The 24970-nt window shown below is 39.6% G+C and overlaps 1 protein-coding gene across 3 annotated transcripts in view; it reads left to right on the top strand.

Moving 5' to 3' along the window:
* Window positions 1–24970, top strand: part of CORIN (corin, serine peptidase) — a 300354-nt gene that overhangs the window by 225931 nt on the left and 49453 nt on the right. For all 3 annotated transcript variants that reach the window (XM_061420084.1, XM_061420083.1, XM_061420082.1), the window contains 5 exons: window positions 1618–1763; window positions 2915–3022; window positions 12132–12245; window positions 13309–13419; window positions 14494–14620. In XM_061420084.1, coding sequence (XP_061276068.1) covers window positions 1618–1763; window positions 2915–3022; window positions 12132–12245; window positions 13309–13419; window positions 14494–14620 — 606 coding nt within the window. The remainder of the gene's footprint in view (window positions 1–1617; window positions 1764–2914; window positions 3023–12131; window positions 12246–13308; window positions 13420–14493; window positions 14621–24970) is intronic.

Here is a 24970-nt window from a genome sequence, read left to right as displayed (position 1 = left end):
TTGGAGAAGGCAATGGCAACCCACTCCAGTACTCTTGCCTGGAAAATCCCATGGATGGAGGAGCCTGGTAGGCTGCAGTCTTTCATTTTTAGTAGCTATCAAAGAGAATTTGACCTTATGATATTTGTAAGAAAATATTTTTTGTATAAAGAGAGTAAATACTGATATGCTCATGGGGTTGCACATAGTTGCTTTTGCCAGGTTTGTTTACTGATCTTAAAATTCAGTTTTTAAGTTATGAATTGGAAAAAATCTAATGTTATTGAGCCCTTATAATGTGCTAAATACTTTAATTGTCATCCTCAAAGTAATCTTTTGGGACTGTTGTCTCTGTGGTTGAACACCACACAGATTATGATATGAGCAGGTGTGCCATGGAGTTGTAGTGCCATTTATTTTATTCTATTTTACAGGGGAAAAAAAAGTGGTAGAGTCAGGCAGTACCTGACTTCTATCTGAAAATAAGTATATTTTGGTTAATTTAAAATAGCAGCAGCAATTGAGTTATATACACCTTATATTAATCTGCAACAAAACTATTCAATCCAACAGATAGTTGTTAAACACTGTTGAGCTTCTCATTTTTGCTTCATATGGGAATGCCATGGCTTTGTCTTTGTCCCAGATTCCTAGGCTAAACCAGCATTAAGTTATGCTCTGTCTTAAATCTAGACAGTTAAATCAAGATGGAGACTTTTCAGAAACTTCTCTGTTCAATTGCTAAGCCATTCTTTATCTTGTTGATATTAACTTAGTTTAAAGTTGGAAACTTTTGAGAAATGAGAATGTCTTTAAAAGGAAATGAGAAATTTGCCTAGGAACTTACTTTGGTTATGTCTACTTAACATTTTAAAAAACTAATTTATTGGTTATATACTGAGGCAAAACTACATTTTTTTTTCCCATCTGAAGTAAAAAACATCTTCTTTGAGACATGCTGATGCCTCGATTTAAAATATTCTGGGTACAAATGAAGTAACACACATTGAAACACCTAGAGCAATGCTTAGTATATCTTTTCTTTAACAAAAGCCAACACATTTAATTTTTTACCAACTTGAGCTCAACATAGATGGGTTTGGGAGAAGCACCAAGTTTTTCAACCATATTAGTGTAAGCTGAAGTATTGCCTTTAGGGAAGCCAGGTTAAAACTTGAAATGGCCCAGTCACAGGGCACCAGAAGGGGCTGCGGGTGTTGTGTAGATTCAATGCCCTTTGGTGAGAGAGTGCCCAAAGTGATGTTGGGGACTTGCTTGAAACAAAAATGTTGGAGAATGTGTCTGCCTGAAAGACAAAAGAGAAAGCAAGAAAGGTAAACTGGAGAAGGGAATCCACGTTCTGGGAACAACGCTATTTCCATTCCTGCAGTAGAGTTTTTTTTGGTGAAACTGTGTTTCAGGAATCTATCTCCCTTGTCATGATATCCCTTATTTTGGTTTCCCACATACCTATTATGTGTACGTGCATCCATATATACATTGATACGCACACACACTGCATACACACACCACATACATACACTGACCCACGCTGTACAGAATTAAGAGTCCTGTGTAGATGCCTAACATTTGGTGTAGCTATTTCTGCCTGTAATGTTGTCTTTTTTGCTCTTTTAGAGCTCTCTGTGAGCATTCCAAAGAACGCTGTGAGTCTGTTCTTGGGATTGTGGGTCTACAGTGGCCAGAAGACACAGATTGCAATCAATTTCCAGAGGAAAATGCAGACAATCAAACCTGCCTAATGCCTGATGATGAAGTCGAAGGTTAATTTTTGTTAATTTTTAAATCAATTACACTGCAGTATCTAACATGAATGAATAAATCAGCTACCTTTAGAAGTTTCTTTGTTGTTGTTTTTATTTGATTGCCAATAGAAAGGCTATGTAGGTGGTGAATCTATAAACTTGATTACATTGAAGAATTTAATACTCATCTGTTAGACACTGTATTCATTTTAAAGATAAATTGCAGAGATGACTTTATAATAATCTCCGTGTTTATTGTAAACACAACTCACAGAGTCCATTATATATGGAAGCTGCTTTTATACTAGAGGATATTGAAGGTAACAGTGAAGATAAAGCCATGGCTCCTTCAGTTCAGTTCAGTTCAGTTGCTCAGTCATGTCCGACTCTTTGTGACCCCATGGACTGCAGCACATCAGGCTTCTCTGTCCATCACCAACTCCCGGAGCTTGCTCAAACTCATGTCCATTGAGTCGCTGATGCCATCCAACCATCTCATCCTCTGTCATCCCCTTCTCCTCCTGCCTTCAGTCTTTCCGAGCATCAGGGTCTTTTCCAATGAGTCAGTTCTTCACATCAGGTGGCCAAAGTGTTGGCATTTCAGCTTCAGCATCAGTCCTTCCAATGAATATTCAGGACTGACTTCCTTTAGGATTGACTGGTTTGATTTCCTTGCAGCCCAAGGGACTCTCAAGAGTGTTCTCCAATACCACAATCCAAAAGCATTAATTCTTCGGCGCTCAGCTTCAAGTGCAAAGCATTCAAATACCTTGGCCATGTGAGATGATCAGGTAGAGAAATGCCTGCTCACCAGGTGGAAAGATTAGAATGGGAAGCAATTTGACAAATGAAAGGAGGGCAGTTAGAAGCATTGGCTTCCTAGGATATTTCAGGCTCCAGCAATTGTCCGTTCAGAAAGAGAGGTAATTGTTGGAAAGCATAAAGACACAAAACAGCTAATCTGGAGAGATGATGCCAAGGATAAAGGAAAAAGATGCTGAGGGCAGACAGAAGAGAACCAAGCAAACTTTGGTGATTTCAGCCTGGTGAAGGACCATCCTTATCTTCAGTGATATCTTCTCCACATCATCCGACACGTAAATGAATAACATAGCTGATGAGTCTGGGTTTTGTTTGTTGGCAGTAATATGGCCCATTGCTTTTTACAGAATGCTCACCTAGTCACTTCAAGTGCCGCTCAGGACGGTGTGTTCTGGCTTCCAGAAGATGTGATGGCCAGGCTGACTGTGATGATGATAGTGATGAAGAAAACTGTGGTATGTATGTGAGATGGCACTTTTCTCAAACATACACTAGGATAAGGGGTTGTGTTAAGATATGTCCGTTGTTTACTGACAGTTTTAAGTAGGCAATGGCACCCCACTCCAGTACTCTTGCCTGGAAAATCCCATGGGTGGAGGAACCTGGTAGGCTGCAGTCCATGGGGTCGCTAAGAGTCGGACACGACTGAGCGACTTTACTTTCACTTTTCACTTTCATGCATTGGAGAAGGAAATGGCAACCCACTCCAGTGTTCTTGCCTGGAGAATCCCAAGGACAGGGGAGCCTGGTGGGCTGCCGTCTATGGGGTCACACACAGTCGGACATGACTGAAGGGACTTAGCAGTAGCAGCAGCAGGACTGAATGTTAAGACATTTACTTCTTAAATTATCAAACAGCAAGACATGAGTTATAAGTGTTTTTCCTGTTAATTCCATTGATTTTCCCTAAATTACACTTCTGTTTATAACCTTGATGACATACTGCAAACCCTCAGTAAAATGAGAAGCTCTTCACAAATGTAAGAGATTATTTTTATTGAGAGATTCTAAAGCAGTTGTCATCTGTTATAAGATCAGGATAATGCTGTCCTTACTTATAATTCCCATATTGTTAAACAGGCATCTAGATACACAAAGACAGACTGCAGGCTCCAAAGTTTAAGTTTAATTGGGATTAAATTTCATGCCCTCTATGATTTTTGTCTCTGCCCACAGAGGATAAAACTCTTCCTGGCATTTCTGCCTTAGAGTTCCAAAATCACCATGGCAAAGGCAGGAAATGCCAACGGCAATTTAAGTGGAGCTAATTCCCATTTTACTTCCCTGCTACCGTTGTACTTGGAACCTCAAAATGTATCAGGGAATTGAAAACAGACAATGCTCTTCACTAAGTAATATGCTGGAGTAAAGCAAAATGATTGAAGGGCTAGCCAAAGAATAGTTTGGTTATGACTCTTTAGGTTGTTCTGCTTTAAAAAACCTGACATTTTTTTGCTATTGAAAACACATGAGGCAATGCATCTTTTGAAATCATTTTATTCTTTTGGCCTTTGAAGGATGAAATATTGCCTTGCTCCCCAAAATGAGTTTTCCATAGTAGACATTGCCCTTCTGGTCTAGACAAAATGTCACAAGCAATCAACTGAAATCCTATCAGCTATGATAAATATGGATAAGTGCATTTTCTAGAAAATCAGAGCTGTCAGAATGATGGTCCAATGACCAGGGGTAATTTTGTTGGGGAGGAACATACAGTTTTTTGTGAAGCTGCTGTTGCTTGCTTTGTTTGTGGTCTTTATATAAATAAATAAGTCAATACTCATTGACAATCCCCTATATAAATAACTCATTAAGAATCTATTGGATTTTCTTTTCACTAACTATGGGCTATGGTATTTTGAGGTGCAGCTTAAACTAAATTATCTTAGATTGTTCAAAGAGGTTACATGATATTCCATTGGGTGGCTAGATCGAAATTTGCAATAGGGGACTGATTATTTGAGAAATGCAAATGCTTAGTCTCAAAAAAAGACTTCGGAAGATTAAATGGTCTAAGGTCTAGAGTATATTTGGTGAAGAAGAAATTTAAAGCTCTGTTCATTACAAATGATCCTAAAATGTCAGATTTCTAGGTAAGCTATAAGTTTCTGTGCATACTCTAATCTCACAATTACAGGCTCACCAGAACTATCGAATAAATTACCTAATCTCTATAAAACACTCAAAATACTGATGATGTTATTGAGAGTTCTAGTTGAGGAAAGTTAAAAGTCAGTAGTAAATTAATATATTGAGGGTATTAATTGCCCCCAACAGTATTAGTTCATGAGAAATTAATTTCTCATCATATTTTTCAAAATGACTTATAATAAATATTTTATGTACAATCCCCTTTGGAACATATGCAGGGGTTTGAGTGGGCATGCCCCATGCTTTGGGAGAACACAGCACTTAAAGTCAAATGAGGGAGTAGAGGAAGGCCCAGCGCAGAGAGAACTCCTGGGAAACCATCCACTCCCGATTTTGCCTCCTTGCTCAGTTTGTCCCTTTGTTTCCATGGGCGTGGGCAGGCGTGCCGTCTGGTAATACAAACGCCAGCTCCAGCAAAGCAGCATTTCACACCATGCTTCAGGTCTTTCTGATTTACTCTGCCCATTGTGGTGTGGAGGGCACTTAAATGCTTGGGCTTTACTGAATAATGTGACAATTAACTATTCACTTTCACATATCTGTAGCTCCTCCAGAACTTCTAACAACATAACTAGGTTTTCCCCTCAGAGCAATACTTCTTTAACTTAGTTGTAAAAGAATTGATGGGTTGGAAATTTACGCTGTTTCTTTGACACTTATGCAGCAGGAAAACATGGTGGTCAGAGCAGGCCGTTTGTAAATACTTGTCAAATATACACATTAAGCATTTAGCAATGGGTAATGCTAAATTCTGAAGTAGCTCCTGCTCTTGTGGTAAATTTTTGTTGAAGTTGCACTGCTTGTGTAATTGTTAATGTAAACAACATTTATATTGGAAATATTGGCATTATTAGAAATGTTTTCAGCAAGTGTTTGGAAGCATTATGTAAATATGAACACATCATTCCAGAATTGCTTCATGGGAGGGAAGCCTAAAGGGTAGGATTGGTTTGCAGAGTCAGTGCTGTTTCTTGTCTTAAAGTAATAATTTGTCATTAGTTGAACCTTTACTATGTAGATGAAGTTGGCTGTATGTCTAGCAAGTGGATTAAAGAGGCTTATTTTCATTCTAACCTTTCTTAAGCATTGATATCTAAGCTATGGAGATATAATCTGGGTGGAGAAATGAATAAGAGGGGCATAAAGGAATGGCAAGCTAAAGAAAGTAACAGCAAGATTATACTTCTGAGCTTTGCCTTTACATTATAGATTTGAACTTGAGCTTGTGAGACTGAGGTTAGCTTTTTTAGGTCTGTGTCCACAAGGAGGTAAGCTGCCGGCAGGAGTAAGGTGGTTCCTGGGCTGTGATGTGAGCAGCAGGTCCTCTCAATGGGGCAGTTAAATGAGAATAGAGTTCGAACAATTTTTCCGCATCTACTGGAGAAATAAAACCCTTTGTTACGTGAATACAGCTTCACAATTACTAATCAATCACTACTCTACATAAAAGGCATTCAGCATACAGGGAAAGATGGACAACAATACAAATGTGAGTGTCTTGAGGGACCTTCTGTTTATCTTCAAATGATTAAAAACCATTTCATTATCTATCTTTGATCTCCTCTTGGGTGATAAAATGTAATAAAACATTTTATTCTAACCTGAACTTCTTCTTGGAGTCAAAACCCCCTTAAAGAAATAGAATTTAATCTCTTTGTGACCCCATGAACCATAGCCCGCCAGGCTCCTCTGTCCATGGAATTCTCTAGGCAAGAATACTGGAGTGGATTGCTATTCCCTTCTCCAGGGGATCTTCCCAACCTAGGGATCAAACCTGGGTCTCCCCCACTGCAGGTTGATTCTTTACGGTCTGAGCCTGAGGGAAGCCCCAACACCCCCATAGCTGTGTTTAAAGCCTTTGGCTCTGATATCGGTGGGGTTTACAGCTTGACTTTAAAGGTTTTCCAAAAGACTTTTTTTTTTTTTTTTCTGTTGTAAGAAATACATAAATACTTTTAAGGAGTCCAAAGAAGAACTTAACTGTTATGTTTTTTAACACTGAGGAGAGCCAGTCTCCATGCCTCTGTGTCTCTTTGTTCCTTTGTGGTAGAAGAGACTAACTTCCTGCTCTGTGACTAGAAGGCAGATTGAGGGTCATTGTGTTCATCTCATGTTGCGTGTCTGCAAATGTACTTTCAGGATGAGACTTAGGCCTGATCTCTGATTAAATTAATTATTGCATATTAAGGAATAGATATTCTCCTTCCCTTTAGGGAGTTTTCTGCTTGTTAGCTCTTCGATGTCTCCTTTGGTATCTGGGACAGGCAGCCTGGAATGGCACTACATGCTCTATGTACACCTAGTGTGTATTTAGTCCCTCAGTCACGCCTGACTCTCTTGTGACGTCATGGACTGTAGCCCACTAGACTCCTTTGTCCATGGAATTTTTCAGGCAAGAATACTGGAGTGGGTTGCCATTTCCTTCTCCTGGGATCTTCCTGACCTGACCCAGGGATCGAACCCAGGTCTCCTGCATTGCAGGGGATTCTTCATTGCTGAGCCACTAGGGAAGTCCATGTAGACCTAGAGTGCTAAGTTCCTTCAGTTGTGTCCACTTCTTTGTGACTCTATGCACTGTGGCCGCCAGGCTCCTCTGTTCATGGGATTCTCCTGACAAGAATACTGGAATGGGTTGCCATTTCCTTCTCTAGGGGATCTTCGCAACCCAGGGATTGAACCTATGTCTCTTATGTCTCCTGCTTTGGCAGGCAGGCTCTTTACCACTAGTGCCATCTGAGAAGCCCATGTAGACCTAGACTTGGATTTAAATCCTGATTTAGCACTTGGAGGCTGTGTGACTTTTGACCAGTTACGTAACTTCTCTGGGCCTCAGCCTTCTCACCTGTAACATTTAGAGAAACCTTCCTTTATCCCTCACAGCTTGGAATGCTTATAGCAAGCCTTATTCAGTCCTCAGAAGGCAAAAACCAAGAGCCCACCTGGCATAGTGCTAGGAAATCCAGGAGGCATGTCCCCCCACCCCCAGGTCACCTCAGGGATCTCCCTTGAGGGAAGAAGTCTCGTCTAGCTTGGTCTCTGACCGAGCAGGTCTTATACATGGCAGAAGAGAGCAGGCTGGGTGAAGTCCCTGATTTACACAGTGAACAGGATATCAGGGTGGCACCTTGTCCTGGAGGAAGTGCCTGTTTGGATGGTGAATGTCTCCATCTCCAGGATGACACATGGAGGATGACCGCAATGCTACGATATAAAGCCCTGTCAGTTTCTTCAGGCTGCCTCTTCCCAGGGTGCTGGGCCAGCACATGTGGAGAGGATGGCATGAAGATGCCACCCCTAAAAGGGGGAGGTGACTCAGGAATTGGGAAGTCCACTGGGGTTTTCTGGTCAGAGACGAGAGCTCTATGATTTGTGCTGGTGTTGGTTGCCCCTGATGCTTAGGCCTGGAGTCTGGGGGAGGAGTGGGAGGCAGGTCCTTTTGACCCGGCTGTTACCACAGGTACTATGGCTTTTGTTTGAGATTTGGGCTCCATAGTCAGGGGTCCCAGGCTCTGGAGGGGCCGTCATACCTGCCAGGCCTGAACCTCACTGTTCAGCTGCCGTGTTCCACCCTGAGGTCACATCCATAGCCACTGGGACAGCTGCTGGCTGAAGATGGCTACATCCAGCCCAGTCCAGCCTCTACTAGCACCAGGATGCAGAAGGGCCTTTCTTCCTTGCTCTCATGAGCAGCTCCTCCGTGGCAATACTTTTTTCTTTTCTTGTGGCAATACTTTTTATCTGATATACTGATCAAGTTAGCAGCCCTGATGAACAGACCTAATTACCTTATATTTGCATAACTGAGAGCTTCGTAAAGTACAAGAAGCATCTGTTTTAAGGTGGTTTGCTCTCTTCACCTATAATGACAACTTTCTAAAATTTTATTTATTTTTAATTGAAGGATAATTGCTTTACAGCATTGTGTTGGTTTCTGCCAACCATCAACATGAATCAACCATAGGTATACATACGTCCCCTCCCTCTTGAACATCTCTCCTACCTTCCTTGCCATCCCATACCTCTAGGTTGATACAGAGCCCCTGTTTTAGTTCCCTGAGTCATAAAGTAGATCCCATGGGCTATCTACTTTACATATGGTAATATATGTTTCTATGTTGCTCTCTCCATACATCTCACCCTCTCCTTCCTTACCCTGTCCTACTGTGTCCATAAGTCAGTTCCCTATGTTTGTGAATGACAACTTTTTTGATGGAGAGACAAGGTTCCCCAGTTCAAGTGGGATCTGCCCAAGACAGGGAAGCCAGCTTCACAGAATTTTTGTGAAAATGAGAATGAATAAGAACCCAGCAGAATGCTTAGCACACTTAGGTGATGAACCATTCTGGTTTGTCTGGTACTGCGAGTGGTTCCTTGGAAGTGGGGTAGATTGATGCTCAAACCTGCAAAGTCCCAGGAAAACTGGGATTAACTGCCACTTTAGCAACACACAGTGAGCACTGTGAGTGGTTATGGCCATGGACTCTGCGCAGGGGTGGCTGTTATCCTGACATCAACAATTATTTGATTTTATAACCTACAGCTGCATTAGACATCCCATCCTATCCGTATCTGTTTTTCATTTTTAATGGAGTTATACCCTCTTCCTTTTAAAGCATAATTACACCAAAAATGTCACTTTAAAGAGAGAATGGTTTCTTCACAAAATCACAGTATTGTCTTCCATGGGACTCATGTCCTGACCTTTTTTCATCCTAATTCATTTATGCTCATCATAACTCCACAGAAGAGGGCATTAGGCCGCACAAACTTTTATTAGAAAAGAGAATATACAGAAGGGAAATTACTGACCAGAGAGTACTCATTTCTCCCTTATAGCAACCCTTTGTAGCAGGTGTTATGATTCCTATTTTAGAGATATGGAAACAGAGGTTCAGAGACATTAAGAAACTTATCCAAGGTCACACAGCTAATGAGATTGAAGCTGGGGTTTAAATCCAGGTGTCTGCCTCTAAGCTCTGTTTCCCTTGCTCTTACCCCTGGCACGTGCTATGTATTCTCAACGAACAGACGGCTGCAACTGAGGACTTGGACCTTCTTCCCAACTGGAGATTTCTCCATAAGGCTGCGTTTGGAGCAATTTATTTTCTCTAACTCTCAGTTTCCTCACTTAGGAAATGATGATTGTAATTCTGACATTGTGGTGTTAAGAACTAAAACTATTATCTAGAATGTGGATTTAGGGTGGATAATCAGTGTTAGTTCCTATTACTACCCTCAGTGAGGATGCAGATCTTCTAGACCAGTGGGTTGACTTGTGTGGTCTTTTCTCAGCTCATTCCACGTGTTCAGGTTCTTCTCTGTACTCTTGTGAATAGTCAGAAAGACTCATGCTGTTTTCTCTCATCATCTGCTAGCAAGTGGTGTCGTTTGTGATGAGAGTCTCATTGTCAGAACATTCCAGATGACGTCTATATTCTCGGTTAGCTGAAAACTCCAAATAATATCCCCATGAGTTCTTAGAATAGATGTCCCTGGGCCTAAGACAATTCCGGATAGTTAGTGAAGGATTCTCACTATTTATTTCCTATACAATTCTGTGGTCAGATACTCTCCCAGGGTCCTATATGTTTGAATGATGAAGCACTTTATTTTAAAAATATTTTATTGTACTTTTCATTAACCGCCCCCCCCACCTTTTTTCAGCCATACCGTGTGGCATGTGGGATCTTAGTTCCCTGAGCAGAGATAAAACCCATGCTCCTTGCAGTGTAAGTGCAGAGTCCTAACCACTGGACCACCAGGGAGGCCCTGAATGGTGCGACCATGCATGGTTGGTTGCTCAGCTGTGTCTGACTCTGCGTCCTGGCAGGCTCCTCTGTCCATGGGATTTCCCAGGCAAGAATACTAGTGTGGGTTGTCATTTCTTCCTCCAGAGGATCTTCGTGACCTAGGGATCAACCCACATCTCCTGCATTGCAGGTGGATTCTTTACCTGCTAAGCATCTGAAACACTTTAAACCTAACTTTTCCCGTAGTAAAAATCTCTCTTCTGTGAATTTATTTTGATAATTTTTCAATGAAAATTCTTTTTTAAAGCAGATTATTTTCCTATGAGGGACTCCAAGAAACTTGAGTCAATCATCCATGCCATTTCTCTGAATGATTTGTACCAGGTCTGATGAGAAATCGGAGAAGGCAATGGCACCCCACTCCAGTACTCTTGCCTGGAAAATCCCATGGACGGAGGAGCCTGGTGGGCTGCAGTCCATGGGGTCGCTGAGGGTCGGACACAACTGAGCGGCTTCACTTTCACTTTTCACTTTCATGCATTGGAGAAGGAAATGGCAGCCCACTCCAGTGTTCTTGCCTGGAGAATCCCAGGGACGGGGGAGCCTGATGGGCTGCTGTCTATGGGGTCGCACAGAGTCGGACACGACTGAAGTGACTTAGCAGCAGCAGCAGTAGCAGCTGATGAGAAATAGTGTCTTTAAAGACACTCCTTATTTCATCACTGCTTGGTGTTTCATTCACTGTAAACTAAACTACCTTTTTCTAGGAACAAGAGATTTTTTGTTTCTTACATGAAATAAAGTTCCATTTAAAATTCATATGTGTTGGGCGTCTACTGAGGGCTAGCTGCCATTCTAGGCAGGGGAGTCAAGATGCTCGAAGATGAATATATGTGGTCTCTTCCTCCACACCCTCACAACATGGTGACAGTCATGGGTCCAACCTGAGTGGCAAGAACAATTAGACATTTGGCATGTTTTAGCGAACATATAAATTCACTATCTGTGAATCAAATGACATTTATTAAGTTCATTGCAAGAGCTTGTTATTTTATAGACAAATTACCATTCAAGCTTATAGTCTTTGTGTTTATTTCTCATACAATAGATAGTTTCTAATCTTAGATTTCTGGCTACATTACTGAGGGTAATGGCTTTCATACCTGGCTCATAAACTAGTTTTGTAGATATTTGGCATAGGAGTTGCCTCTTTGGCTAAAACACAGATGGCATTACCATTTGTTGATTGAAATTACATTTTAAGATAATATACATTTAGATCACTAGGTTGGGCATATTTGCTTAAAAGTGTAGCTCATCGTTTTAGAGATGAGTTGTATGTGTTGGCAAATTGGCTCAGAAAGCAAAAGGAACAGCAAAAGATGAACGTTACTGTACAGTTGCTTTTTCATTTTTTTCCTGTTTGCCATATGTCACTTTTGATCTTCTCCTGGAAGAGATGTACTATGTATAATGCAATATGGAGATTACCAAGCATTTATACTTTCAAAATTACATTTTCCATGGTATACAGGAGTCAAAACTTGTTAAGAAGAAAGAAATCCTCCCTTTATATTGTCATTCTTTTTTTACTTTGTTTGATCAAAGCCATAGTTATTTCACCTTCACATCTATTGCAAATTACCTTTCCTTTTGTCTCCAGGGTGTAAGGAGAGAGATCTTTGGGAATGTCCATCCAGTAAACAATGTCTGAAGCACACAGTCATCTGTGATGGGTTTCCAGACTGCCCTGATAACATGGATGAAAAAAACTGCTGTAAGTACTTATTGGGCATTTGTCAATGTGACATTTTATTTTATTTTTATTTTTTTGACATTTTATTTTAAACATTAATTACCCCTCATTTTGGATAAGTGAGAAATTTGGAAATACATGTCAAAAGCTTTTTGTATTTTCAGACTTTTTGACTAAAACTTCACTTGGAAAAATATATGCCAAATACAATCAAATGTGTAAAACATATGCATGATGATATTGGTCTAGAAGCATCCTTAGGGAGAACCAATAAGAAAAGAAGGTGTCTCTTCCGGGTCACTTCTCTTCCAGGTTAGGACACGAAGCCTTGGATGGCAGGGTTTGGTCAGGAACCACCTTGTAAAGTACAACCTACAAAACCACAAGCCGAAACGCTGATTTGAGATGCCATGTTTGCTCCTGGGCTAATAACTGTACTCAGGAAAATACAATTGTAGTGAGAAAAATGCCATGTCTTATTTAAACGACTTAGGATTCTTTCCCTGGACAGGGGCTGGTGTGGAGGCCTGAATAAAAATCGGATTCCCTTAAGAAAGGAGAAAGAAAAGTAATAGATGTTAGATAGGCAATTAAGGAGTTTGGCTATAGTTTTTAAAAACCCAAGAGAAGATTAGTGTGTGACTTGAGAGTCACTTAATACTAGAGATTAAAAAAGATAAAACTAACCATATATGTGGACAGAGCTGGGTTTCATCCTAGAGTGACTCCAGTCTGCTCATGCCCAGTGCTCAGCTCAAGCCACTTCAGAATTTAGTTCTGTGCTGTCATCTTTGGGATTTCTGCTGCTCTGGGTGCCACTTTTTCAATCCTGTGGTTAGAACTAGAGAGCTTAGTCACTTGGAGATAGTAGAGCTGTTTAAATGCTTGCTGTTTGTGTGGGTGGACATCTCAGAAATGAGATCGTACCAGCTTTGCTCCTCTGTATTGACTCTTACTGGAAGGCCTCGGCCACCACATCTTTTCCTCCTTTGATGCACCTGTTGGCAAACCGTGAGATGCCTGTTAGTGAAAATCCCATCCATTCCTAAAATGTTTGTCTCCTCCCTTCTTGTTCCCCTACCAGCGTTTTGCCAAGCTGATGAGCTAGAATGTGCAAACCACGAGTGTGTGTCACGTGACCGGTGGTGTGACGGTGAAGCCGACTGCATAGACAGTTCCGATGAGTGGGACTGTGGTGAGCTGCTTGTTTCTGCCATCTGCTCTGACGCCTGGCAGCCATTTAAGTTAAATGAATCCTAACTGGTTTTATGGATCTTACTAACCAAGTTCATCTATTCTACTTTACTACTGTAAAAGCAGTCATCCATGATTTGTAATGCCGTTTCCAACTCACAGAACACATCCCCCCAGGTTACTTCTCTATTGTGTGTCTTACATATGAAAATATTTGGGTTCAAATTTTTATGATCATATAACTTTCCATATGAATATAATTTTAAACTCTATCATCCCTCAACTTTAACATTTATCAATAGTTGGTCATTCTTATATCACTGACACTACCTGGAATAAGATATTAGCGTGGCCTTTCTGTCTGCCCTATATTCTTGCTCCAAATCCAGATGAGATTTCTGTCTATCTACTACCTTCCATGCACAGGACTTAAAGGCATCTCCCACTGGTGTTCCAGTGTTGCAGTTTATAATCTTGAGTTTGGTTCTTTCTGTCGTCCTACACTTATCCCTCTTTCCATTCCCTTGGTCCTTATTTTGGCATCATCTGGCCAAATCATAATTATGAAATGTATTGTCATTAATTGTGCAATGTTTCCATAAATTATCTGTGGTGTATGAAGTACAGAGGATTCTCTTTTATAAAAGAAGAATTAGCCCATATGCCACATTAATCCCAAATTAACATCACTCACACATTTTCATTCTCAAAGACCTTCTTGAAAGGAAACAATTTGAATGACGTTACAACTAGCTCCTTCTTTTGCAAATCATTGGATAAACTCATGGGAATGGGACCCTCTGGCCATCTTCTAACTCATAATAAAAAGTTGAGAATTGCCTGTCCATTTCCCTGAGTCTCTAGTTCTTGGAGGGCAGACAACACATCTAACTCATTTTCTAGTCCTCTGCCACGTGGTGATCACTATGGTTTGCAGAGCGGAAGAATTCAAATAGTTTTTAGCTAAAAGAAATAAAAATAAATGTCTGCAAGTAAAATAAAGCCATGTTATCATGTGGTTTCATGAGAAGAGATGTTTTAAATTAGAGTGCCCCTCCTTTTTTTCCCCACTCAGTGACCCTCTCTGCAAACGTGAACTCCTCATTCCTGATGGCTCGCAGATCTGCCATGGAACACCACGTGTGTGCGGATGGCTGGCAAGAGACCCTGAGTCAGCTGGCCTGCAAGCAGATGGGTTTAGGGTAAGGTCAGTAGTTTGTAGCCCTGATGAATTTCTCAGAGGGCTTCATGGGACTTGGCAATAATGTCTTCCTTATGAATTCCGGGTGAGTTAGTGCTCTCACACCCAAAAAGCACAGGAAATGGATCAGGTGAGAGGGCTGTTTTTAATTACAGGCACCTGCTCTGAAGAGTGTGGGTTGAAAACCTACTTTAATAAAGCCTCTAAAAGTAAATGAAATGATTGTATTTTAAGGACTCCTGAAATGAAATTCTTTTGTTATTTATAAAAGCATTAAGATGGTTTCTTCCGAGGAATCTGATGGAGAAATCTTGCAATTTTCCCCCAAGAGAGTATTGAAAATGCATTTTTAAGCAACACACATTTTTCAATAAGTTGAGAAATAGAACATGAAGTTGCTGGTATTTCAATTTACCCTATGTATTGCAGAAAATGTAAATCAGGAAAGAGTTCACCATTTTTGCTTGTTAGAATGAAAAGACAATCACTCTGGCTTTGATACACACACACTGAAATCAATACTTTGAAAGTGGGATTCTTGGTGTGTAAGGCTTTCTTTTCTAGTTCTGTTGGGATTGGAAAACAATAATTGAAAGGTCTTAGAATATATGTGTGAGTGTGTGTGTGTTTATACAATTAAACATATAAACACACATATTTTTTTCTTTTACTGATGATGAATGTGAGGTTTGGGGGAAATATAGAAATGATAGAAATAAAACGTTATAAAATTCTAGAGTAAAAGACTGAGTTAATGTCATTTCCCAGTATTCCACTGAGCAAACTTGAAATATTTTACAATAATGAGCCATCTAATTATGGGGTAGCAACCTGCAGCACATTCTTGTTAACCCAGTTTGAAGAATTATGTAAATACTAGCATCTTCAGCCTATTCTTCCCATGTGAAGTCCTACATCTTTGGAAAATTGAGTAACTGTTGTAATAAGAGAGCTTTAAACTTTGCCAGAGTGGAAAAATTATATTTGTCAAGATCCATTAAACGGTACTTCATTTTCACAACTTCCTCATTGTGTCTAAATGAAAGGAGTTGTGATTGTGATCAGAGATAAATTAAATGCCTTTTGGAAGAGCGTTACTTTCCTCTCGCCAGACACAGGGTAATTTCTTAATATGGAAACCTGATTACATAATGACACAACTCCACTGAGAGTTCGAAGGTAAAGTTGGAACTACAAAGATTTTATAACCAGAAAATTCTCTTGACAAGCCACTCTGTTCTGTTGTAAACAGAAGGAATCATTTTTAAAATATTCTGCTTTATATTTCTCCTAATTTGGGGGATACTAAATTTAAATTTCTTATTGTGGAAAAAACACATGTCATAACACTCACCATTTTAACCATTTTAAAGTGTACAATTCAGTGGCATTTAGTGTATTCATAATGTTGTGGAAACATCATCATTATCTGACTTCTTTCACTAAGCATAATGTTTTCATGCATCCATGTATCAGTGTTTTATTTCTGTTTATGGCTGAATAATATTCCATTGTGTGGATACACCATATTTAAAAAATTGCTTTATCTAGTTTTATTGTTGGTTGTGCTGCGTCTTTGTTGCTGCATGGACTTTCTCTATCTGTGGCAAGTGGGGGCTACTCTAGTTGCTGTGTGCAGGCTTCTCATTGCAGTGGTTTCTCTTGGTGCAGAGTATGGGCTCTAGGGCATGTGGACTTCAGTGGTTGCAGCATGCGGGCTCAGCGTCTGCAGCTCCTAGGTCTAGAGCACAGGCTCAGTAGTTGTGATGCATGGGCTTATTTGCTCCACAGCATGTGGGATCATCCTGGACCAGGGATAGCACCAGTGTCTCCTGCATTGGCGGCAGATTCTTTACCACTGAGCCACCAGTGAAGCCCCTTATTTTAAATCTATTGATCCATTGATGAAGTATTCATTTTAGTGGTTTCTGGTTTTGGCTATTGTGTGTATATAGGAGTTTTAAAAAATCTCTTTACTCCATTGTTTCATTTCTTTAACATAGTGGGAAAATCTTTGCAATATCTTGGATATTTAAAATCTAGATAGACGTTTGGATTTTTTAAAAGATAACTGTATTTCATAGGAGGGATAGGAAAATTTGAGAGAGCACAGTATGGTTGAAAAACCATAATTGTTATATGCCTGAGTTAAGGGGTAAGAAGTGATTCATCTTCCAAGGAAGTGAGTACAAAAGGTAATATTAGGTTTCTTTTTTAATATACTTTTGGATTGCCTTTGAATTTACTCTTCAGTGTACATGGGTGGCTCATGAATTGACAGATATCTAGAAAGTCAGGCTGGGGCAGGAATAAAGATCATTGGCAGGACAAGGCCAAATTCTTACCATGGGACTAGGATACTTAGGAAGCTGTGGTTACCACTATGCTTGGAGACCAGTTGCTGTGCTGCAAACTCACAGTTCTGCCACTGGTATTTCAAATTAACACTTAAGTAATCCTGCATCTTTGAGTCATTCCCTCCAGATCCAAAGTCCCTACTACTAAGGTCTCTTTGGCCATGACTAGTCACTGACCTATACTCCAGCTGTCAGAGAGAGGAGAGAGGAAAGAGCTGTCCTCCTTTAGCTTCTGGGGTGGAGTAGTCACTCTATGGACCTGCCTTGGTACTGCTGAACAGAGTGTGCATCCAAATCTTGAAGTGTAAAAAATAATCCCAACTAGTTCTATTCCATATCTTTCTCCTATTGTTTTTTGAGCATCTGCTTATGGACCTTGCACAGGAGTAGGCATTGTGTGGAGGATGCAAAGGTGAATAACATCATCAAAGAGCTTATAACATAATGGGGAAGACATATCAGTAAATAATCAGTTTTTAAAAGGAAAATCTTTTTGTCATCTGAGAAAGCTTCACTTATAGCGTGGCATTCCTATTAAAATTGTATAAGAAAAATATTCAACTCTAATATTACCTTGATAATATAATATAGATTCATTAAATCGTTCACTCATTCAGTAAACATTTATAGAGAAAAGCACTGTAGTATAGTATCCAAAACAAACATACCTTAAATCCAAAGAGATCATTCATCTACTTGAGGGGGTATATTTTGGAGCTAGTTTGTTAAAAATGCAGATCTACACCAAGTGACACGTTTTGCAGGGATTCTATTGAAATGCTTTCATGATAGAAGCAGTTGATTAAAAACACCTGCACTTAGAGTTTTCTCAGACCAAAATTATGCTTCCCATGTCTAACAGCAGAAATGCTAGACTCTCAACTAAGTGCTTGTCCAAATGAGAGGACTCAGAGTTCTCCTCTGAAGCTGAAAGACATTTTACCTCCATCTGTAGGTATCTCTGGAGTTCACCCCAGCTGGAAGTATGATGGCTCTTTGATTGGATAAGGGTATAAATCAAGCCCCTAAATTCTCATGACAGTATATTGACTTTGCTACCTGCGTATCCAGTATCAAAAACATATGGACATTTATTTAATCAGCAATACAAATCAGAATTTAGACTGCCTCCTAATGCTTGCCAAATGTTCAGTTGAGACATCTGGTATTTGGGGAAGTTGGTCTAAAGAAATGTGATTCTTTGTGTCTCTTGGCCTCATCAGCTTATCTTTATAAAAGTTAGATCATCTGGAAATAGGCTATACTATTTTGGCAAAAATTCCTTTATAGAGTTAGTTGCAATTTGATTTTATGCCCTAATCCTTTAGAGTTGGTCAGTAGAAGAAACATCCTTCCAAAGAATGTTTCTGTGTCTTAGGCAAAACTGCAAAGACAGCATCTATTGTATTACCTAATAGCCCCTGATATAAGATTCACATCATAATTTTTCCTAATGTGTATTCCCAGGACAAAGTTTCTAACTTCAGAATTCATTTGTCATGTATGAACTGTTTAATCCAGGATGGTTTCCTTATTGATTGACTTCCATGAACCTCAAAGACAGATCCAGTCACCTGTAGTAATAAATCTAGCCCAGGATGCTGGGCCTGTACCTGTAAACTATGAAAAGGAAGCTCAAAGCCTTGTAGTTTTTTTTAAATTAAGATATAATTTAGATACCATAAAATTCACAGTTTAAGTGTACAATTCAGTTGTTTTTAGTATCTTCACAAGGTTATTGTAACCGTCATCACCAATTACAGAGTATTTTCATCAAAATAGAAGCCCCATTTTCAATAGCAGTCAGTCCCCATTTCTTCTCCTCAGCCCCTGAAAAATACTGATTTACTTCCTGTATCTATGGACTTACCTATTGTATACATTTCACATATAGAATCATGCAATATATGCTTTTTTTGTCTAGCTTCTTCAGCATAGCATAATCTCTTAAGATTCATCCATGTTGTATGTTGTATCAGTTTGTCAATCCTGTTTATGGCTGAATAGTAGTCTATTGAGTAGATAGAACCACCTTTTGATTATCCATTCATCAATTGGTGGCCATTTCGGTTGTTTCCACTTTTTGGCTCTTATGAATGATGTTACCATGAACAGTTATGTATAAGTTTTTGTGTGAACATATGTTTTCAATTCCCTTGGGTATATATCTTAAGACTAGAGTTATTGGGTCAAGTGGTAACACTCTGTGTAACTTTTGAATAACTACAGAACTGTTTTCCAAAGGGGCCACACCATCTTATACTCCACCAACAATGCAGAAGAGTTCAGATTTCTCCATCTCCTCACCAACACTTTTTCATATCTTTGATTGTGAGTATTCAGTGTATTCAAAAATGATATTGTTCATTTTTTGATCTGGGTGGCCAAGAGAGCGAATGTATAGAGAGAAGATAAGAAGACCAAGAGCTGAGCCCTCACATTAAGAGGATCAGAGAAGAGAAGTAGCAAGCTAAAGGAGATGAGAAAGAATTACCAGTGGGGTGGGAGTATGTTGTATCCTGAAAACTGAGTGAGGAAAGTCTATAAAGGAAGAAGTGATGGTCAGTTCTATCAAATGCTGCTGAGAAGTAAAATAAGGACTGAAAATGACTATTAGTCAGCAACATGCATGTCATTGACATGAGCAGTTTCAATAGAGCAAGGGAGCAAAAGCCTGAGAGATAGTATGATAAGAAAAGAGAAACAAAAGACAGTAAGTATAGAACTTTTTTGAGCAATTTTGCCAAAAAGAGAAGCAAAGAAACATGGGCAGTGCGTGGTGAGGGAAATAGCATTAGGAGATCTTTGGTGCCTCTATTTCCCTGAAAGCTCTCACTATTCCATGACTGAATTCTATTAAAGGCCTACCTGCTATAGTACAATCATGTCCAATTGCTATAGACTGAATGTTTATGTCCACTCTAAATTCCCAAGTGAAATCCTAACCCCAATGTGATGGTGATAAAAGGTGGGGCTTTGGAAGGTGATTAGTACATGAGGGTGGAGCCTTCAAGAATGGAATTAGTGCCCTTATATAAGAGATCTCAGAGAGTTCCCTCCAGCCTTCCATCATGTGATGACACAACAAGATGGCCATCTATGATTGAGGAAATGGGCCTTCAGTTCAGTTCAGTTGCTCAGTCATGTCTGACTCTTTGCAACCCCATGGACTACAGCCTGCCAGGCTTCCCTGTCCTTCACTGTCTTCCGGAGTTTGCTCAAGCTTATGTCCATCACATTGGTGATGCCATCCAACCATCTCATCCTTTGTTCCCTTCTCCTGCCTTCAATCTTTTCCAGCATCAGAGGCTTTTCAAATGAGTCAGTTCGTCACATCAGGTGGCCAAAGTATTGGAGTTTAAGCTTCAGCATCAGTCCTTCCAATGAATATTCAGGACTGATTTCCTTTAGGGTTGACTGGCTTGATCCTGCAGTCCAAGGGACTCTTGAGAGACAGAAATAAATTATTTTTGGTCAAAAGTCCTCTTTCTTTCCATTTTTTTAAAACCAAATAAATTTAGATTGTTTTCCTCATCTGGTAGGCCTGCTATAAGCTAGATCATCTCTTTTTCTTCAAATTCATATCCTTTTACATTCTTCTTCTCTTTCCAGACTGGTCTTTTATCTGTGCTTTACAGGCACATTCCTTCCTGCTGCTGCCTCTGGGTCCACAGATGATTGTTTTTACATTTCCTATTCAAATTCTTCAGGGCCTTGCTCAAGCCTCATGACTTCTATGAAGCCTTTCTCATCCCCTTGACTTCTTTTGTCCCTAAATTTCCTGTGGTTACTTAAAAATCAATACAACATGATAGCTCTCTTAATTCTACAATGATATATATCACTCACATTTTTTGATTCTTCATTTATTTCCCAGAATAGTTTACACAGAATAATAATGACCAACCTTACTTATATGCCAGGCTGTTCTGAGTACTTGATATGTATTATCTCAATTTATCTACATTATTATAAGACAAGTAGTATTGTTATTTCTACTTTACATAATGAAGAAACTGATGATAAGAAAAGTCAAGGAACTTGCTAGGTTGCAGAAAAATACAGAGCTAGGATGTAAGTCCAACTAAGGGCAAAAGACCTCTTTGATGTGAGGAGTAGATCTGATGAGGCACCCAGTTCTTCAGTAAACATGCCATGATTGATGTGGTCACCCAGCTTCTCAAACATAAACCTCATTTAGTATTGCCTTGTATGGGAGTTATGTGGCAAGTCTTAATTACCTAGTGATCTTATCATGAAAGAGCATGTATAAGGATATGAATTTCAAGAAAGAGAGATGAGCTAGTTTATAGCAGCCCTACCAGTTGAGGAAAATAGTCCAAACTTATTTGGCTTTAAAAAAAAAATAAAAAGGTCACCTAGTGATCTTATCATTGTAGGATTTTTAAGTAAATAGCAGTGAGGAGGTGGTAATGGTGGTGCAAATTCATCATGCAGGACCATGATCCAAATGTTTCTCTCATTTTGGAAAGTCACATAGTAATAAGTACATGCTTGGTTTATTCTAAGTAGAAATCAGGTGAAGCAAATCCATAAAACACTGTTTTCTTTTACATGTAGCTTCGTAACTTCTCTGGCAGATATGTGGTTTGGGCACGGGGAAAAAATTCTTAACACATTCCCAAGAAGCTGCTGGTTATATGACTGTCTGGCTGAGAAGAAAATCATAAAGTCCAATGTGTAAATGTAAAATTCTCTGAAATATGCTCTACTGGGGCGAGCAAGAAGAATAATTTGCCAGAAAAGTTGCTGCATCCTAAAGGAAGAGGAAATATTTTTTAAGTTCTTCCATGAGAAGAATCTTCCATGAGATGATGCTGTTAAAGTGCTACACTCAATTTGCCAGCAAATTTGGAAAACTCAGCAATGCCCTTAGGAATGGAAAAGGTCAGTTTTCATTCCAATACCAAAGAAAGACAATGCCAAGCAATGTTCAAGCAGCTGCACAATTGTGCTGATTTCACATGCTAGCAAGGTAATGCTCAAAGTCCTTCAAACTAGGCTTTAGTAGTATATGAACCAAGAACTTCCAGGGATACAAGCTGGATTTATAAAAGTCAGAAGAACCAGAGATCAAATTGCCAACATCTGTTGGACCATAGAAAAAGCAAAGGAATTCCAGAAAAACATTTACCTCTGGTTCATTGACTATGCTAAAGCCTTTGTGTGGATCACAACAAACTGTGGAAAATTCTTAAGGAGATGGGAATACCAGACCACCTTACTTGCCTCCTGAGAAACCTGTATTCTGGTCAAGAAGCAACAGTTAGAACTGGACATGGAACAACGGACTGGTTCAAAATTAGGAAAGGAGTACATCAAGGCTTTATATTGTCATCCTGCATATTTAATATGCAGTATACATCTTGTGAAATGCCAGGCTGGTTGAAGCACAAGCTGGAGTCAAGATTGCCAGGAGAAAAATCAGTAACCTCAAATATGCAGATGACATCACCCTTCCAGCAGAAAGCGAAGAGGAACTAAAGAACCTCTTGATGAAGGTGAAAGAGGAAAGTGAAAAAGCTGGCTTAACATTCACCATTAAAAAAGGAAAATCATGGCATCCGGTCCCATCACTTCATGGCAAATACATGGGCAAATGATGGAAATAGTGACAGACTTTATTTTCTTGGGCTCCAAAATTGCTGCAGATGGTGACTACAGCCATGAAATTAAAAGACACTTGTTCCTTGGAAGAAAAGCTATGACCCACCTAGACAACATATTAAAAAGCAGAAACATCACTTTGCAAACAAAGGTCCATATAGTCAAAGTTATTGTTTTTCCATTAATCATGTACGATGTGAGAGATGGACCATGAAGAAAACTGGGTGCTGAAGAATTGATGCTTTCAAACTTTGAGACTGGAGAAATTCTTGAGAATCCCTTGGACAGCAAGGAGATCAAACCAGTCAATCCTAAAACAAATCAACCCTGAATATTCATTGGAAGAACTGGTGCTGAAGTTGAAGCTCCAGTACTTTGGGCACCTGACTCAAAGAACTGACTCATTGAAAAAGACCCTGATGCTGGGAAAGATTGAGGAGAGGAGGAAAAGTGGGTGACAGAGGATGAGATGGTTGGATGGCATCATCAACTCAATGGACATGCATCTGAGCAAACTCTGAAAGATAGTGAAGGACAGGGAAGGCTGGCATGCTGCAGTCCATTGGGTTGCAAAGAGTCAGATACAACTGAGTGACTGAACAACAACAAATGAGACCACTAGGTATGAAGCTTTAATAAGCGAGAGCAAGGTGAGCCTACCAGTTGTCCTAAGAGCATGTCCACATGATCACTATTAGCAAGCTATGCCAAGAATTCAGATTATTGGTTAGCAAACTGAATCTCAAACTGTCTCCTTTGGGCTAATGAATAATTTATGAAATGAAATGGAAACTTCTCAGTGGTGTAGGGAAATTTGCCATTATTAACTATAAACTATGTAAGATCCTGGGTTAATCACATTTTTATTTACTCTGTTACTTTCCATTTTGTGATAAAAAATGTTCATCATTAAAAATGGACTCACATCAGGATTTGTAAAGCCAAAGATGGTTTCCATGAGTTCTCCAGAATTAAGTACTGTCAAAACACACCTTTCCACCAAAAATACAGGGCTACTTGTGAGCAAGAAGGTCTTAGAATGGGGAATAAGCAATTTCTTTGAAGTCTTTGGGGCATCAGATTCTCTAGTCATCATTACATATTGCTGTTGGGCATGAATATGAATGGGTCCTAGGTAGATAAGAACATGATTTACATCTTGAGAATCCATCAGAAATTGACCAGAAAGACCTGTGTTATCTCTGTTAAAAGTCCTTATATGGCAGCCTGTGCCTTTTGGAACTGTACCAGAGATTCCCGGAGATGACTTGACTTTTCCATGTTGTCTTTGAAACCTACTGCAATCTGGCTTGCTTTTTACTCCCAAGACAGAGTTTATAGCAATATTATCTAAATGCCAAACCCACTGGTCTTTTCTTTTAATTTGTACAGTTTGGAATCAAAATCCAATTTCTTACTTTGGCTTACAAGGCATAATCTGGAAGCTGCCTCCCTCTCTGACCTATCTTCTAGCACTTTGCATTTGTCTGCTAAACTTTAGATGCATTGACCTTATTACTGATATTCCAGTGCTATAAACTTATTCCCATCCCAGATGCCTCGGCTTCACTGTTACTTTGTTCAGAAAGCTGGTCTCTAGACCTTAACAGGATCACATCCATCTCATCAATCATGTCTCAGCTTGAATATCAACTGCTTACAAAGGTCTTGACAACCCTCATTGGAGCAGCTTTCACAGTTACCAAGGTACTCTCTATTTGCTTCCACTGTCTTCTTCACAGCATCTACCAGTATCAGAAACTATTTTTTTCACATATTTGTAATTTGTTCCTCTCACTAAAGTATGTAAAATAGCTCCTTGAGAGGGCCATTCTATCTGATATAACACCAATGTGCTGCCTCAATTTCCATTCTAACATATTAGCCTTATTAATTATCAGTTTTAATCCTTGTCCATCTGACTATGTCATTTGTTTAAATTCTGTTAGGGTGATATTCCTTCAGCACTGAGTAAAGCAAATTTACTTAATACTGAGTATTAACCCATTATTTCATTCATGAACACAAGTCTAATTTCTACCCAATTGTGTACCCTTCCTACATCTTCCAAAAGCTAACAAACTAACATGTAGATCTTGACTCTGAGGCATAATAATCTTTTGAACTAAAAATTTCAAGTGAAGTCACTTGGAGCAGACTTTTGTTGTGCTGCTTCTCTGCATTCCTCCCTTCCTTGGGGACCTGCATCCCTTAATTTTGGGGACTTACTTTAGTTCCCATTTGATCCTTGGGATCCAAAAGGGAGCTGCCATCTTTAGACATGATCCACTTTTCTTGACTTCAGTGATTGGTAGAAGGGTAGGTGATACCTCACTCAAGCTGGACGAATCAAAGAACCTCACTCT

Source organism: Bos javanicus, chromosome 6, assembly GCF_032452875.1.
Source record: "Bos javanicus breed banteng chromosome 6, ARS-OSU_banteng_1.0, whole genome shotgun sequence".
In the NCBI taxonomy this organism is placed as follows: Eukaryota; Metazoa; Chordata; class Mammalia; order Artiodactyla; family Bovidae; genus Bos; species Bos javanicus.
This window is presented reverse-complemented; position numbering and strand designations above follow the sequence as displayed.